The 17,501-nt window shown below is 41.4% G+C and overlaps 1 protein-coding gene across 1 annotated transcript in view; it reads right to left on the bottom strand.

Annotated features, from left to right (window-relative positions):
- The window catches only part of FREM3 (FRAS1 related extracellular matrix 3), a 114,406-nt gene extending 98,528 nt beyond the window's left edge, over positions 1 to 15,878 (bottom strand). The window contains exons 1-2 of the mRNA XM_017854910.1: positions 10,543 to 15,878; positions 8,212 to 8,301 (exon numbers count right to left, since the gene is read on the bottom strand). Coding sequence (XP_017710399.1) covers positions 8,212 to 8,301; positions 10,543 to 15,733 — 5,281 coding nt within the window. The 5' untranslated portion in view covers positions 15,734 to 15,878. The remainder of the gene's footprint in view (positions 1 to 8,211; positions 8,302 to 10,542) is intronic.
- Between the last annotated feature and the right edge of the window lie 1,623 nt (positions 15,879 to 17,501).

Consider the following 17,501-nt stretch of genomic DNA (forward strand, 5'->3'; position numbering starts at 1 on the left):
GTGGGAACTGAACAATGAGATCACTTGGATTCAGGAAGGGGAGCATCACACACCGGGGCCTATCATGGGGAGGGGGGAGGGGGGAGGGATTGCATTGGGAGTTATACCTGATATAAATGACGAGTTGATGGGTGCTGACGAGTTGATGGGTGCAGCACACCAACATGGCACAAGTATACATATGTAACAAACCTGCACGTTATGCACATGTACCCTAGAACTGAAAGTATAATAATAATAAAAAAAAAAGAAAGAAATTTAGAGTTCAAAGAAAATGTCCTCAAATTAACCCAATCTAACGAAGACAAAGAAAAAAGAATAAGAAAATATCAACAAAGCCTCCAAGAAGTCTGGGATTATGTTAAATGAACAAACCTAAGAATAATCGGTGTTCCTTAGGAAAAAGAGAAGTCTAAAAATTTTAAAAACATTTTTTGCGGGAATAATCAAGGAAAACTTCCCCAGCCTTGCTAGAGACCTAGACATCCAAATACAAGAAGCACAAAGAACACCTGGGAAAATTATTGCAAAAAGATCTTCACCTAGGCACATTGTCATCAGGTTATCCAAAGATGAAGGAAAGAATCTTAAGAGCTGTGAGACAGAAGCACCATGTAACCTATAAAGAAAAACGTATCAGATTAGCAGCACATTTCTCAGCAGAAACCCTACAAGCTAGAAGGGATTGGGGGCCTATCTTCAGTCTCCTTAAACTAAATCATTATCTGCCAAGAATTTTGTATCCAGCAAAAGTAAGCATCATATATGAAGGAAAGATACCGTCTTTTTCAGATGAACAAGTGCTGAGGGAATTCATCATTACCAAGCTACCACTATAGGAACTGCTAAAGGACCTCTAAATCTTGAAACAAATCCTGGAAACACATCAAACAGAACCTCTTTAAAGCATAAATCACACAGGACCCATAAAACAAAATACATGTTAAAAAGCAAAAAACAAACAAAAACCAAAGTACGTAGGTAACAAAGTGCATGATGACTGCAATAGTACCTCACATTTCAATACTAACATTGAATGCCAATGATCTAAATGCTCCGCTTAAAAGATACAGAACCAGCTTCATCCATGTCCAAACTAACACAACAACAGAAAACCAAACACAGCATGTTCTCACTCATAAGTGGGAGGTGAGCAATGAGAACACATGGACACAGCTTCGGGGGGCTCATCACACACCAAGGCCTGTTGAGGGGTGGAGGCCTGGGGGAGGGATGGCATTAGGAAAAATACCTAATGTAGATGATGGGTTGATGGGTGCAGCAAACCACCATGGCATGTGTATACCTATGTAACGAATCTGCATGTTCTGCACATGTACCCCAGAACTTAAAGTGTATATATATACACACACACACACCCAGAACTTAAAGTATATATATATGTACACACATATATATGTACACACATATATATACACTTTAAGTTCATATATATATGTGTGTGCATATATATATAAAAGATACAGAACCACAGAATGGATAAGAACTCACCAACCAACTATCTGCTACATTGAGGAGACTCAGCTAGCACATAAGAACTCACATAAACTTAGAGTAAAGGGGTGGAAATAGGCATTTCATGCAAACAGACACCAAAAGCGAGCTGGGGTAGCTATTCTTATATCAGACAAAACAAATTTTAAAGCAACAGCAGTTAGAAGAGACAAAGAAAGACATTATATAATAGTAAAAGGCCTCGTCCAACAGAAAAATATCACAATCTTAAACATATATGCACCTAACACTGGTACTCCAAAATTTATAAAGCAATTACTAATAGACCTAAGGAATGAGATAGACATCAACACAGTAATAGTGGAGGACTTAAATATTCCACTGACAGCAATAGACAGGTCATGAAGACAGAAACAATGGATTTAAACTATACCTTGGAACAAATGGACTTTAACAGATATATACAGAACATTGTATACAACAATAGCAGAATACACATTCTATTCAATAGCACATGAAACTTTCTCCAAGATAGATCATATGATAGGCCATAAAATGAGCCTGAATAAATGTTAGGAAATTAAAATTATATCAAGCACTCTTTCACACCATAGTGGAATAAAACTGGAAATCAACTCCCAAAGGAACCTTCAAAACCATGAAAATACATGGAAATTAACTAACCTGCTCCTGAATGAGCATTGGGTCAAAAACAAAATCAAGATGGAAATTTAAAAATTCTTCAAACCAAATGACAATAATGACACAACCTATGAAAACCTCCGGGATACAGCAAAGGCAGTGCTAAGAGAAAAGTTCATAGTCCTAAACACCTACATCAAAAAGACTGAAAGCACAAATAGACAATCTAAGGTCACACCTTATGAAACTAGAGAAACAAGAACAAACCAAACCCAAATGCAGCAAAAGAAAGGAAATAACCAAGATCAGATCAGAACTAAATGAAATTGAAACAAACAAACAAAAAATACAAAAGTTAAATAAAACAAAAGAGCTGGTTCTTTGAAAAGATAAATAAAATTGATAGACCATTAACAAGATTAACCAAGAAAAGTAGAGAGAAAATCCAAATAACCTCACTAAGAAACAAAACAGGAGATATTACAAATGACACCACTGAAATAGAAAAGATCATTCAAGGCTGCTACGAACATCTTTACTCACATAACTAGAAAACCTAGAAGAGATGGATAAATTCCTGGAAAAATACAAACGCTCCTAGCTTAAATCAGGAAGAATTAGATGCCCTGAGCAGACCAATAATAAGCAGTGAGATTGAAATGGTAATTAAAAAATTACCAGCAACAACAACAAAAAATCCAGGACCAGATGGATTCACAACAGAATTCTACCAGACATTCAAAGAAGAATTGGTACAATTCTTTTGACACTATTCCACAAGATAGAGAAAAACAGAACCCTCCCTAATTCATTCTACAAAGCCAGCATCACCCTAATACCAAAACCAGGAAAGGATATAACCAAAAATGAAAACTACAGACCGATATCCTTGATGAACAATAGATGCTAAAATCCTTAATCAAATACTAGTAAACTGAATCCAACAATTTATCAAAAAGACAGATAATCCATCATGATCAAGTGGGTTTCATATCAGGGATGCAGGGATGGTTTAACATCCACAAGTCAATAAATTTGATACACCACATAAACAGAATTAAAACCAAAAATCACATAATCATTTCAATAGACGCAGAAAGAGCATTTGACAAAATCCAGCATCGCTTTATTATTAAAACTCTCAGCAAAATTGGCATGCAAGGGACATACTTTAATGTAATAAAAGCCATCTATGACAAACCCACAGCCAATATAATACTGAATGGGCAAAAGTTTAAATCATTCCCTTCAAGAACTGGAACAAGACAAGGATGCCCACTCTCACCACTTGTCTTCAACATAGCACTGGAAGTCCTGCCAGAGCAATCAGACAAGAGAAAGAAATGAAGGGCATCCAAATCAGTAAAGATGAAGTCAAACTGACACTCTTTGCTGACAATATGATCATTTACCTTGAAAACCCTAAGGACTCCTCCAGAAAGCTCCTAGAACTGATAAAATAATGCAATAGAGTTTACAGGATACAAAATTAATGTACACAAATCAGTTGCTCTTCTATACACCAACAGCTACCAAGCAGAGAATCAAATCAAGAACTCAACCCCTTTTAAAATGCTGCAATAAAATAAAATAAAATAAAATAAAATACTTAGGAATATACCTAACCAAAGAATCAAAAGACCTCTACAAGGAAAAGTACAAAACACTACTGAAAGAAAATGACTATACTGCCAAAAGTAATCTACAAATTCAAGGCAATTCCCTTCAAAATACCACCATAATTATTCATAGAATTAGGAAAAACAACTCTAAAACTCATATAGAACCAAAAAAGAGCCCGTATAGCCAAAGCTAGACTAAGCAAAAAGAACAAACCTGGAGGCATCACACTACCTGATTTCAGACTGTACTATAAGGCCATAGTCACTAATACAACATGGTACTGATACAAAAGTAGGCACACAGACCAATGGAACAGAACAGAGAACACAGAAATAAAGCCAAATACTTCCAGTTAACTGATCTTTGACAAAGCAAACAAAAAACATACAGTGGGGAAAGGACACCCTTTTCAACAAATGGTGCTGGGATAATTGGCTAGTCAAATGTAGGCGAGTGAAACTGGATCCTCATCTCTCACTTTATACAAAAACCAACTCAAGATGCCTTAAGGACTTAATCCTAAGACCTGAAACTATAAAAATTCTAGAAGATAACATTGGAGAAACCCTTCTAGACACTGGCCTAGCCAAGGATTTCAAGATCCCAAAAGGAAATGCAATAAAAACAAAGATAAATAGTTGGGACCTAATTAAATGAAAGAGCTTTTACATGGCGAAAGGAATGGTCAGCAGAGAAAACGCACAACCCACAGAGTGGGAGAAAGTCTTCACAATGTATATATCTGACAAAGGACGAATATCCAGAATTTACAACAAACTCAAACAAATCAGTAAGAAAAAAACAAACAATCCCATCAAAAAATGGGCTAAGGACATTAATAGACAATTTTCAAAAGAAGATATACAAATGGCCAACAAACATGAAAAAATGCCCAACATCACTAATAATTAGGGAAATGTAAATCAAGACCACAATGAGATACCACCTCACTCCTGCAAGAATGGCAATAATCAAAAAATAATAATAATAAAAAAGCAGTAGATTTTGGTGTGGATGTGTTTGTTAATCAGGGAATACTTCTACACTGCCAGTGGGAATGTAAACTAGTACAACCACTACAAAAAACAGTGTGGAGATTCCTTAAAGAACCAGAAGTAGAACTACCATTTGATCCAGCAATCCCACTACTAGATATCCACCCAGAGGAAAAGAAGTCATTATTTGAAAAAGATACTTGCACACACGTGTTTATAGCAGCACAATTCACAATTGCAAAATCATGGAGCCAACCCAAATGCCCATCAATAAATGAGTGGGTAAAGAAACTGTGGTATATATATACAATGGAATACTATGCAGTCATAAAAGAAATGAATTAACAGCATTTGCAGGGACCTTGATGAGATTGGAGACTATTATTCTAAATTAATTAACTCAGTAATGGAAAACCAAACATCATATGTTCTCATTGATATGTGAGAACTAAGATATGAGGATGCAAAGGCATAAGAATGATACAATGGACTTTGGGGACTTGGGGGGAAGAGTGGAAAGGGGGCAAAAAATACTGCATACTGCTCGGGTGATGGGTACACAAAAATCTCACAAATCACCACCAAACAACTTACTCATGTAACCAAATACCACCTGTACCCCCAGAAACTTATGGAAAAAAAAAAAAAGAAAATGCAGCCTCGTCAAAACCTTGATTCTATTCTAGTAAGGACCATTTTGGATTTCTGAACTCCAGAAATGTAAGATGACAGATTTGTGTTGGTTCAAGCCACTAAGTTTGTGGTAATTTGTTATAGCAGCAATAAGAAACTAATAAATCCTCACAATAATTCTAAGGGGCACATGCCATCATTATCTTCAGCTCATAGGTGAGCAAACTAAAGCACAGGCAGTTTCTCAAATATGTAAGACTACAAGAGTTGAGCTGGGATTTGGACACAGACAGCCTGGGTCCAGAGCCTATTAATTAGAAGCCTTCATGGTATGACTTTTGAGATTTTAGCAAAGTTGGAGCACGAGGGTCATTTTTGCCAGTATTTGCATTCTTATGACCCCTGAGCTAAGCTTCAGCATACACCTAATGTCCAGTTCTGGAGGCAGGGCAGAGTCTTCTTTTAACAGTTTGAATATTGGTATGGAAACAACAACAACGACATCTACTTCAGCCCGACAGTGAAAGATCTATTTCTAGAAGGGTATAATACCTTCTGTTAGTGTTATGTGCTATTAGGAAAAAAAATTATTAATAGATCAAATGGAAATGTTCAACATTCCATTTGGGAAATATTTTTAAAGTGAGGGCATTTTGAAAGAAAAAAGATTAAGTCAGCTACTGTAAAGCAATGGATTCATAATATTTCAAAATAACAGATAATAAAACATTTAAAGTGAGTCCTTTATCAGCTATTCCAGGAATGCCCATCATCAGCAGACATGGATCTTAGCTCCATGCACAGTACGTGGAAGGCAACTGAAAAATTCACTGGTTGGGCATGCAGCACATGCCTGTAGTACCAGCTACTTGAGAGGTGGATGTAGGAGGACCAACCTGAAGCCTAGAGTTCGAGCCACTGCATTCCAGCCTGGGCAACATAGAGGGATCCTGTTTCTAGAAAAAAATCTTAAAGAAATAATTTTTAAAAATTCCAGTTTGTCCCTGGATCCAAGGGAAAAAAATTCACTGGATAAATGAATGTGCAAATATTTAATTAGTTTATGTATACATACTTTAAGATCCAGCTATGAACAAATGTATCCTCAAATATTTTGGACTTTTGTGTTTGATCATTCTCATCACTTTGATTCTCAAGGTGCTTCTTTGTCAGGTTAAGAAGTGCAGTCTTGGCCCTGTTCTCTAACTTTTGTCTATGGCTTCAGCTTCCCAAAGCAGGGTGAGTGTAGCATTAGCAGTTAAGAACCCTAGCTTTGGAATTGGCAAGACCTGGATTTGATTCCAGTTTACTTGCCTGTTACTTGTATGACTTCAGGCAAGTTATTCAACCGTGGTGTCTTCATTTTAAAATGGGCATCATAACATTTACTTTTTATTTTGTAGTGAGGATCAAAAGTCATAATGTCTTTAAGGACAGGCTAGCTCACAGAAAAAAGTTAAAACATGGTAGCTACATAAAATCCACCTTACAGTGTCATCACAGACTGATTTTTGTTTGTAACGTGGTCCACAAAGCATAGTGTCAGAGTCAGAGATACATCTTTTAGAGTGACGTTCGTTTCAAAACAGAAAGGAAAATATTCAAGATGAAGTATTTGTCTTATATTTATTTATGAGCCTGTTTAAAGGCATAAATTCATCTTTTAGGAACTTATGGTTCTTGAGAACTTGGGAAAGGGAAAGAAGATTTGATTTTAAACTTTAAGGAAGGAAATGGGGAGGAGGGATCAGTGGTTTCAACTGTAGTTAGTCTCATCAGAAGGGGAGAAAGTACCTGGTTAATGGGCACCTGTTTTTAAATTAAATTTTTTTAAGAAAATGAACAAGAATCAGGTGAAAGCACCTACTTTTTATGAAGTGCTTTACATTTACGATCTTAGTCAATCCTCTTAGCAACCCTTTGACATAGGTATGAAGACCACCACTTTATACATGGGGGAATGAATGAAGAGGACAAGGTCACTTACTCAAGGTCACACAGGACAAGTTGGGATTCAAACCCAGTCAGTATACCATACGGCCTCTCATATAGGACTACTTTACAATAAATTCAATTCTTGACTGATTACACATGATTTAGGCAGAAAATGCAGGTTACTTACTGGGAATGAGTAATGATTTGTACTGAAAGAGGTTACTGAGTGGCAAGCAGCACACAGAGATAATTTCTGCTATTATCCTGTCATATTGCAAAATGATTTTTCTGCTGACCACATAATCATTGAATCCCTAGGTGTGTAAAGAAAGTGGCTTCTGTTAACTAGATGCTGCCCATTATTCTACTTCGAAGTTAATAGTACACAGACCAAGCTGCGGCATAAACAGGCAGTTTTAAAGTAAGCTTTCCTCTATGCCGGGAGATATATATATATATTTATCCCATCCAGAAAGATTTCAAATCTAAGGTCAGGGAGCCATAAGATTCAGTTCTGCAAATAAAAATCCCAACAAAATCTGAAGATGTATTTTCTAATTTGTTTCAGAATGATAGAAACCACTAGCTAGATTCACAGAATCTCTTGAAGGTGAGATTCACTTGCTTATATGATGTCACACATGATCCAGATCAGATAAAATACTTCACATTTCACTCATCAAATTCCTCATTGCTTTTCTTCCTAAAAGTTATTTATCAAGAATCATTTGGCACAGGACCATAAGAGAAACAAAAAGAATTAATTTGTTTGTATTATGACATTATTGATTGTGATTACTTGCTTATATGATGCCTGTACTTGCCTAGAAATTATTTAAATTTTTTCCTATTTTATGTTGGTTTTAGTTAACCATGAGTCCTTTCAAAGGTTTTATTATTGACTTACCATTGTCTTCAACAGAGAAATAGAAGATGTCCTTTGATGCATTGCTGCCCTCATTCAAGACATAGGATATCTTCATCTCATCAATGTCAGCTAAAAAAAAAAAAAGAGCAAACGTCACACAAAGTCATATTGGCACAAATGAAAATGAGTATGTTAACAACTTCAAAGTTTTAATTAGGCATAGAAGTACTCCAATTAATAAATTTGAAAATAATGATTAAGTGAACATGAATCTTCTTAAAACTACAATGTCAAAAATAAAACTTTAGTTTGAAACTTTATCACAATGAGGTACCATCTCACCCCAGTCAGACTGGTGATTATTAAAAAGCCAAAAAATAACAGATGCTGGGTGAGGTTGCAGAGAAAAGGGAACATTTATACATTGTTGGTGGGAGTGTAAATTAGTTCAGCCATTGTGGAAAGCAGTGTGGTGATTCCTCAGAGAGCTAAAAGCAGAACTATCCTTCAACCCAGCAGTCCCATTACTGGGTATACACCCCAAAAATATAAATCATTCTACCATAAAGGCAAATGCATGCAAATGTTCATTGCAGCACTACTCACAATAGCAAAGACATTGAATCAACCTAAATGTCCATCAATGACATATTGGATAAAGAAAATATATTACATATACACCATTGAATACACAGCCATTAAAACTAGATCATGTGTTTTGTTGTTGTTGTTGTTTTTTCAGGAACATGGATAGAGCTGAGGCTATTATCCTTAACAAACTAATTCAGGAACAGGAAACCAAATACTGCATATTCTCACTTACAAGTGGGAGCTAAATGATGAGAACTCATGAATACAATGAAAGGAACAATTGACAGTGGGGTCTTCTTGAGGGTGGAGGGTAGGAGGAAGGAGCAGAGCAGAAAAGATAACTACTGGGTACTAGATTTAAATACCGGGGTGATGAAATAATCTGTACAACAAACCAGCATGACTTGAGTTTAAAGATATGTACCTCCAAACCTAAAATAAAAGTTAAGAAACTGACTTTGTCACAGTGCTACTATGTGCATATTCTCTGGGTGCTAAAGCCCAGCAAGGAGGGCATTCTAGTTACATGTGCTTTACAACATCCTGGCCCTCTATGGAGAGCCAGGTCTATCTGGTTTTGAATCTTCTGCACAAGTGTAGAGCTTGGCATATTTGTGGATACTCATGAACTATTTGTCAAAATGAATTTAAACAAGAATAATTCCTGCATCCTAAGAAAAAAGAAAATTAGAATAAAATCATGCGTTTTCCTATTGCCTATTCTCTTGGGTAATAATTTGTTATGAAGGTCTATAATTATGTTTTATATTGGTAATTATTAGTATTTTAAAAACAATTTGCTCTCGGAGGTGTTTGTAGAAACAATTCTTATAGAGTCACATATGATTTTATTATTTAAAGTTTATATAAGTTTAATATTTGAAAATGTTATCACTGTTGTGATTGCATTATTTCTTTTTCTGTTATACTTTAAGTTCTGGGATACATGTGCATAACATGCAGATTTGTCACATAGGTATACACGTGCCATGGATTTGTCACATAGGTATACACGTGCCATATGATTTCATTTGCTTTAGAAGCAATTCTGAAAATGTAACCAAACAATTTTTTAAACATGCGTTAAGTTTTCCTCTGAGTTTGCATCTAGGTTTACATGTATCATGTGTGGGACATTTCATGCACAGAGCTATCTAAAAAAGTTATGACAACATAAAGAGCATTTAAAAACCAGCAGGTATCACATCACCTGGGAAAGTAGAGGGACCTGTCTCTAGTTCATAATTAGTAGTGCCACCAAATATAAAAGAAAAAATAATCTCAGGCAAACATACTTCTGTGCTTTTATTAGATGTAGAAATTACATTTGAATAGTATAATAAAAATGAGCAATGTAGGAATTTATATCCAAAATCTAGATACCAAACATCTTCAGAAATCTGGACTTACTAATAACTATGCAAATGATTTCTATATGTCATTCTGAAAATTCAAAATCAATCTGATATTATCAGAATTAATATAATGTTATCTTATAATATTTCAGAAGTAGAAGCTGTCCTGTGTTTAGCAGTTTTAAGGTATAACTACAACTTTATGAAATACGTGTGAGTTCCTGTTAAATGGGCATTCTGATGAAATTGATGAAAAAGGACTTGTTGCTTTGTTTGTTTTAGAATAATTTCATACTTCACTGTATTTTATTAGAACAAGAATCTTCGTGCAAATGTCTGAGGTCAGGACAATTTTACACAAAGCTGAGAGATCTGATTCAATGAAGGAGAGGGACAGAATAGTCAGGGAAGAATGCATACTAACCTTGTGTAAACACTCGAGTGTTCTGGTTTCCAAGGCCAGTTTTGATAATGAAGCCATGCTCTGGTCCTCTGGTAACTTTATACTTCAGAAGCCTGTGGGGACTGTCCTGATCTTCTGCTTTCAGAGACTTGCTGGTAATCAGGAAGCCCATATGTCCAGTGTGAAGGCGCTTCAAGGCTAGGGCATCCCTGTTGATAGTAACCTGGGGAAGCCTATTGTCTAATGATCTTATCTGGACCCTCATTACTTGAGGTTTGTGTGTCTCCAGGGCAGTGTCTGGGAGGACATAGAAATCAGTGTGAGTGCCATCTGTCACAGTCAAGGAGAAACTATCTTCAGTGGTCTCACTGCCGTCGTGCTTGTAGCTAATCAGGTTCTTGTTCAGGTCTTGCTTGGTGAAGGTGGTCACAGGACGGCTACCATTGTACAAAATCGTGCCATGCATGGGGACCTGCGTGATGGTAAAGAGAATAAGATAATCTGGGGTATCCTTGTCTTCCACTGTCAACTCAAGGGGAGTGATCAGTTGGCTATCCTCTTTCTGTAGTGTTAGTCTATGGATGGTCAAGATAGGTTTCTTATGATCCACATCAGTGATGAAGATCCTGAAGGTTCTGGACACAGGGTCGAGTTCACTGATCACTTGAAACTCAAAGCTGTCCATCTTTTTCTCATCATTTGAAGTATAAACATAGGATATTTTGTTGCTAGACAATTGAAGCTGAGTGAAAGAGGCAATGGGTTCCCCAGCATGGTCAGAACTTTCTAGGTGACCCAGGCTTGGAGCCCGTGTAACGCTAAAGTGATGTTCATCAGAGCTGTTGATATCACTGTTGCTAAGCAGACTGTTGGTAAGGGTCACTCTGGCACCTTCTGTTAAGGTGATCCTTTTGCTGATTACCTCAGGGAAGACCTTGTCTAAGTTGCCAATAGTGACATAGAAGTAGTGGTCTGTCAAAGTGTTAACCCCATCAGTCACATCAAACTTGATAATATCAACAATCGCTTCTTGGCCTGTGTGGATATAGCAGATGAGGCCTCTGTCAATCTCATCCTGGGTAAAGTTCATTCCCAGAGTAAGATTGTTCCTCACTTCTCCTCTGGGTTTTCTCAGCCTCTGTAGAAGCCCTTGTTGAGGTCCAGAATGGAGGACAAAACTGAGGCTCTTATCATCTGAGTCAAGATCTGTGGCCTTGAGGATCCGATTTGTGATGATCTCAGAGTGTCCTTTCTCTACTTTCAGCCCATTGTTGACAGTCAGCTGAGGAGTTTCATCATCCACTAGGGTCACTACAATGGGTACCTTTCTGTGGGTGGTGTGCTTGCCATCACTTAGCCAGACCTCAAAATTGTCCTCCTTGGTCTCTGAGTCATCATGCTCATACACAATGGTGGAGGCCTCCTGGATCTCCTTGAGGGTGAAGCTGTGGATGGACTGGCTGCCTGTAGCCAGCTGCTCTATGATTCGTCCATGCCGAGGGAGGGCTGTGAGTTGAAAGTGGAGCTCATTCGGTGGCAGGTCAGCATCTGCTCCATTGAGCAGCTGGGTGTCTATGACCAGGCTCATCCCCTCTAGTACCTCAAACTCATGGGCAAAAAGTTTAGGCTGCTCATCATTGGTGGGTAGGATGATTATAGGGAAGAAGACATTTGGGGAGAAGTTGATGCCATCAGAGCAATAAAAGGTGAATTGATCCTCTTGTGGCTCTACTCCCTTGTGAATACTCTGTACATAATTGATATGCCTCACTTGGACATCTCTGAGGGAGAAAGCACTGATAGGGTTACCAGACTGGGACATTTTTGAACCAGGAGCTGGTGCAATCTTTTCCAGGTAGCCAGAGGCTGGCTGACTAGTCACTATGCAGAGGAGTTCATCTTGAGGAGTGTCCACATCTTCAACATGGAGATGTTGTAAGGTCAAGGAGTTCTTCTCACCTTCATAGACAATGAAGGACTCCTCCACGAAGACCTTGGGTCCCACATTGTCCACAGGCAGCACAGTTACTCGTACCTGTACTCTCTCTATTATGCTATTCCCCACCACCCATTGGTAAGAATCATTGGAGAGGATGAGGCTGAAGGCATCGTGCTGCTTTTGAAAACCAACTTCACCTCCAGTGTGGACATAGGCTACTCTCCCACTGATGAGGTCCTCTTGGGTGAATCGTTCTGTGGGCAAACCATTGACCAGAATAGTGCCCAATTTGGGGCTGTCCTGTACAATGAAAGACAGCATCAAGTCATGTACATCCTTCCTTTTGCCATGGATGACACCCATGGTAATTTCAGTGGCTTTATTCTCTAGTACATCTATAGAAACATCCAATAATGAACTACTTGTGATAGAGATCCTAGGACTTTCGCTAGCCACATTGGGATGCACAGAAATTGGGATGGTGATGGGTATATGGTGCACCCCATCACTTACTTCCAGATGGAACGTGTCACTGGTAGTTGTCTGGTCTCTACCATGCTGGTAAGAGACACTCCCATTAATAATATCAGCTTGTATGAAAGATTCCCCTGGGACTATACATTTTTTAAAGTACTGCAAGCGTCCATGTTGGGGACCGTGGACTAATATGAAGACAATTTGGTCAATGTCTGTGTCTGGGTCTGTAACATGCAGCTCATTACTGCTGAGGTTAAAGCTGCCTCCCTCTAAGACAGTAAAGCCTCTGTTGGTGACTTCTGGGGGCTGATTGTCCACAGGTTGCAGGAATAATGTAAATGTGCCTGGCACGCTATTGCCTGCAGCATCTTCCACCTGGTAGGTAAACTGCACAACCCGTGGTGCAATACCCAACTTCTGTGGAGGCTGGTAGGCAACTTTATGCTGATTTACCTGGGCTTGGGTGAAGTGCATGATGAGTGTGTCTGGTGAATCAGTGAGCACAATTTCTCCAGCCCGGACTTGGTGGTTGCCATCTGTGTCAGTCGGGAGTGTCAGTAGGGTGTACCATAGGTTCTCGTCATCAGAGTCCTGATCAATGTATCGGAGGAAATTCTTCTGGAAATGAGTGAGTTGGTATTCTTGTACAGTCATTTCTAGTGTAGTTCCTGGATACAGCTGTGGACTCAGTATATCCGCTGGCTGGACCTTGATGGTGAAAATGTGCTGGTTGGAGAGATTGGGTGGGTCATGGTCATCCTGCACATGGAAAGCCAGCTGGACCATTACAGTTTGAGGGCTGTGTGGTCCAAGATGGCGGTAGAAGAGTCTCCCTTCCATTATGTCTCTCTGTAGCCACTCAGTCACCACTTTCTCATAAAGCCCTTCCTTTTCCATGTAGTGCCAGTCTCCACCTTCAGTGGAGAGAGGTAGTTCAGCCTGCCGCAGCAACATGTCCCCCAGGTAGTGGCCCGAGTGGGAGGAACCAGGGGCCAGTTCCCACTGTGGCTCTTCCTTATTTTCTTCTAGGAGCTGGTTCTCTAGCACAAAGTGGATGGTTGAGTCCTCAGAGTCAGTATCAGTAGCACTCAGTACGAAGGGAGAGATCTGGACCACCTGCCCTTCCGTCAGTGAGAGTCCTGTGTTAGTATTGACCATTGGTGGTTCATCATCCACAGGTAGGATGGTGAGGGGAAAGAGAAATTCCACTTGGTGGTGTCCGTCCTCCATCCGGAAGATGATGTTGTCACTGTAGGTGTTGCTGCCATCATGCTGATACACCACTCGCCCTGCTGCCAGGTCCGCCTGTGTGAAATACTTGCACCCAGCAGGTGCCCCAAACACCACCAGCTGCCCATGTCTCAAACCCCTGACTGCAGCCATTTTCACCTCTTCCAGGTTATCTTTATCACTGATAGGAACGCTGTGGGTGCTGGACAAGGGCCTTGACTGACCTTCAAAAAGCACAAGTCCCCTGTTATGGCTAGCCACTGGGACCAGAGTATTCATGGATTTCACTGTCACCATGAAGGCAAAGGGGTCTGAGGCGGCGCCGTCTCCGTCCACCACCTCCAGTTCCAGCTGAAAGAGGTGCTCTCCATGGACGTTCTCTGTAGGGGGCTGATAGGCAATCTTCAGCTCCCGCAGCTCCTGCTGGGTAAAGAAGGAGACTGGAAGGCCTAGAGGGTCGTCGGTGCTGACCACGTAGCCCTGCTGCCCCGGATGCCCTGGTGCGGGAGTGGGGGCGTTGAGAATGTTGAACACCAGGTCGCCAGGGTCTGACTCGACGTCCTCCGCGGCTAGTGCGTCAGGTGTCAGGGCTGTCAGCACAAATGGATCCACCTCCATCATCATCGTGGCCATGAAGCTGGGTCTGGGCGGTGTGTTCTTGCCTCCCCTGAGGATCTTCACCAGCAGCTGGAAGTGCTCGCGGACCAGCACACCCGCGGACCCAGCGTCCTGGCCCTCATGCCCCAGCAACTCCACCATCATTGGCAAGTAGTCCCGGTTGGGCGAGGAGGCAGCGGTGTGCTGATAGCGCACCCCAGCCCGGAGGAAAGCCTCACAGTCTACTCCCTTGCCCCTGCGGAGAGGAGCCCCCACCGCGTCCACCAAGCGCCCGTACTTGGGCAGGGGGCCGTCCTCATGAGGAAGTGGGGTGAGCAGGCACCTGCGGGTGGCCGTGGCTCTGGACTTCAGGGAGGCGAAGTCCAGCACTCTCCTGTCGATGGCGCGGCTCCAGCCCTGCAGCTTCTCCACCCCCAAAGGCCTGTTGCGCGTCACCAGTTCCAGCTGGGAAAAGACCACGTCCACCGCCAGCGTGAAGGGCAGCACCAGCGTGTGATTCGGGGCGTCGTAGCGCAGCTGCAGCAGCACCCGGGCGCGTCCGGGGCTGTGGGAGCCGAAGTGAGTGTACTGGACCTGGCGGGGCCCGAAGGCACAGGGGAAGCGGCGCGGGGAGAGCGCGCCCTTGAGCGGCGGCAGGGCGTCCAGTACAGTGACTTCGCACCGGTCCCCCGGCTGCACTCCAATCACCAGGTCCCGGAGCGGGTCGAGCCAAAGGGAACGACCCAAGGGCACCCGGAGTCCAGGGTTGGCAATCAGCACGCTAGGGCCGTGGGGGCGAGTGCCTTCAAGCGCACCCCAGGAGGGCAGGTAAAGCGCCGGATCGGGCTGGGTCCCAAGCGAGGATGCCCGTCCCTGCAGCGCGGGGCGACTCAAGAACAGACAGGCGAGCGCCACAAGGAGCTGGCTGAGCGTCCCAGTAGGGTGCCGAGAAGCCCCCGCCATGGCCATGGATGGCTCCTGGCGTTGGGATTCCCGGGGCGGGGGTTCCCTGTCCAAAGAGGTCGCAGGTGCAGGCTGTGGAGGCGGTAGCTGCTGTCCAGTCGGTAGCCGACGCGCGGATCCAGCAAGAGCCAGCGGCTGCGCTTCTGCTGCTGCAGGTAACCGCAGCGGGGGAAGGGGCTCTGCCCACCTCCTGCTCTGCCCGGGTCCCAAGTCTGCCTCTGCTGGTTTCTGGGGCAGCCCAGATACGCGCCCAGCGCGGCGAGACTTAGCGAGGGTGCAGCGCTCTTCCCTCCGCTCCTGGGTGCTTCACCCCGCCTACCTTACACACCTTCGCGCCCGGAGCCGTGGTCGCCGCGCTGCTGCCCACGCTGCCAGACTCCGACCAGCTCGTTTGGATACTGGCTTCCCCGGGTGCCACAGAGGGATTGTCCCCCCTCAGGGCTGGGAGAGAGACGGTGACTGTACTCGGGTCAGTCCTGCGTCTGTGAGACTGCGCTCCTGTTATCCATTCATCCAGGGAATGGTGTTTCTGAAAAGGGGGAGAGACACCATTCCTCTTCCTTACCGCTGACAGGAGTGCATTTTCTAGCCAAAAACTGAGTCTCACTTCGGACATAAAAGAAACTGGTGGGAGCTATTCTGCAAATAGGATTTTCTAGCTGTCTGTCTGATGAAGCAGCTTATTCAGGATCTTGTAATTCGGTGCTTCCAAACAACCGTGACATTTTTCTTCTGCTCAGGTTTTGAGAAAGATAATCAGCACCCAAACTTGAATAGCTTGTAATCTGTTTTTTTTTTTTTTTTTGGTCATTGGGTCTCACATAACACAATCAGGTGTGCGGCTTGGCTTCCTTCCGTTTTCTTAGAATGTAATTTCCATATCTGATCAAGAGTGACTTGCCTGTTAGTTTATTAGACATGCTGTTTTCTAGTTCCTTTCTTCGTAGACAGTAGCCAGAGGGGAGGATGTCAAAGGAAACAGTAGGAGAGAAAATACTTAACACAGGTACTTGGATCAATTTCTGTGGCTCAATCTATTTAACACCTGGAATCAGGCTCTTCATGGCTCTCAGATGAAGATGACCATGAATGTAGTGTTAGGTACGTAACAAAATCCTATTAACTTTTTAAGTTTTAAAATAACCAATTTAGTTACAGTGCAGAGTAATCTTCTTCTATAAATAAAGTAGTAATAATAGTAACGTGCTTCCTTATAAAATTAATGTGAATGTGAGAGACCTTTTGATGACAGTAAAAATGATGCCTACAAACTATATTGATAGAAATGGCTTCAAGGGGGACTAGAACTCTTTAAATGTCATCCCCAAGTTATTCTTTTAGTTTTTTACAGTGTTACAAATGCCTGTTTTATTCACTGCAGCAATAGCATCAGCTGATTTCCAGGGCGAGAATAATCTGCTAGTGACTTGAAAGATTTAATTTTCTCTGTAAACATTTAATTTAATCATCCAGTGAAATGCTATGGGTCTATACAATTCACTTTAGTTGAATGTTAGTGTGCCCCATTAGCACACAGATTTGTTCATATAACAGAATTTTGAGATAATAAGTTTGAATCAATATGTGTTTAGCCTAATTATACCATATTCAGTGTATCTGGGAAAATATTATTTTAAAATATATTTTTAATTGAAACACAGGTAAAATTTCATTGTAAATGAGTCATTATATTATATTTTATAAAGCTGCTGCCTTGTCCAAAGGATGGGTTTTTATGGTAGAACTTTTATTAGTTTGCATATATTAAAGTTAC

This window comes from Rhinopithecus bieti, unplaced genomic scaffold, assembly GCF_001698545.2.
Source record: "Rhinopithecus bieti isolate Rb0 unplaced genomic scaffold, ASM169854v2 scaffold_39317, whole genome shotgun sequence".
NCBI lineage: Eukaryota > Metazoa > Chordata > Mammalia > Primates > Cercopithecidae > Rhinopithecus > Rhinopithecus bieti.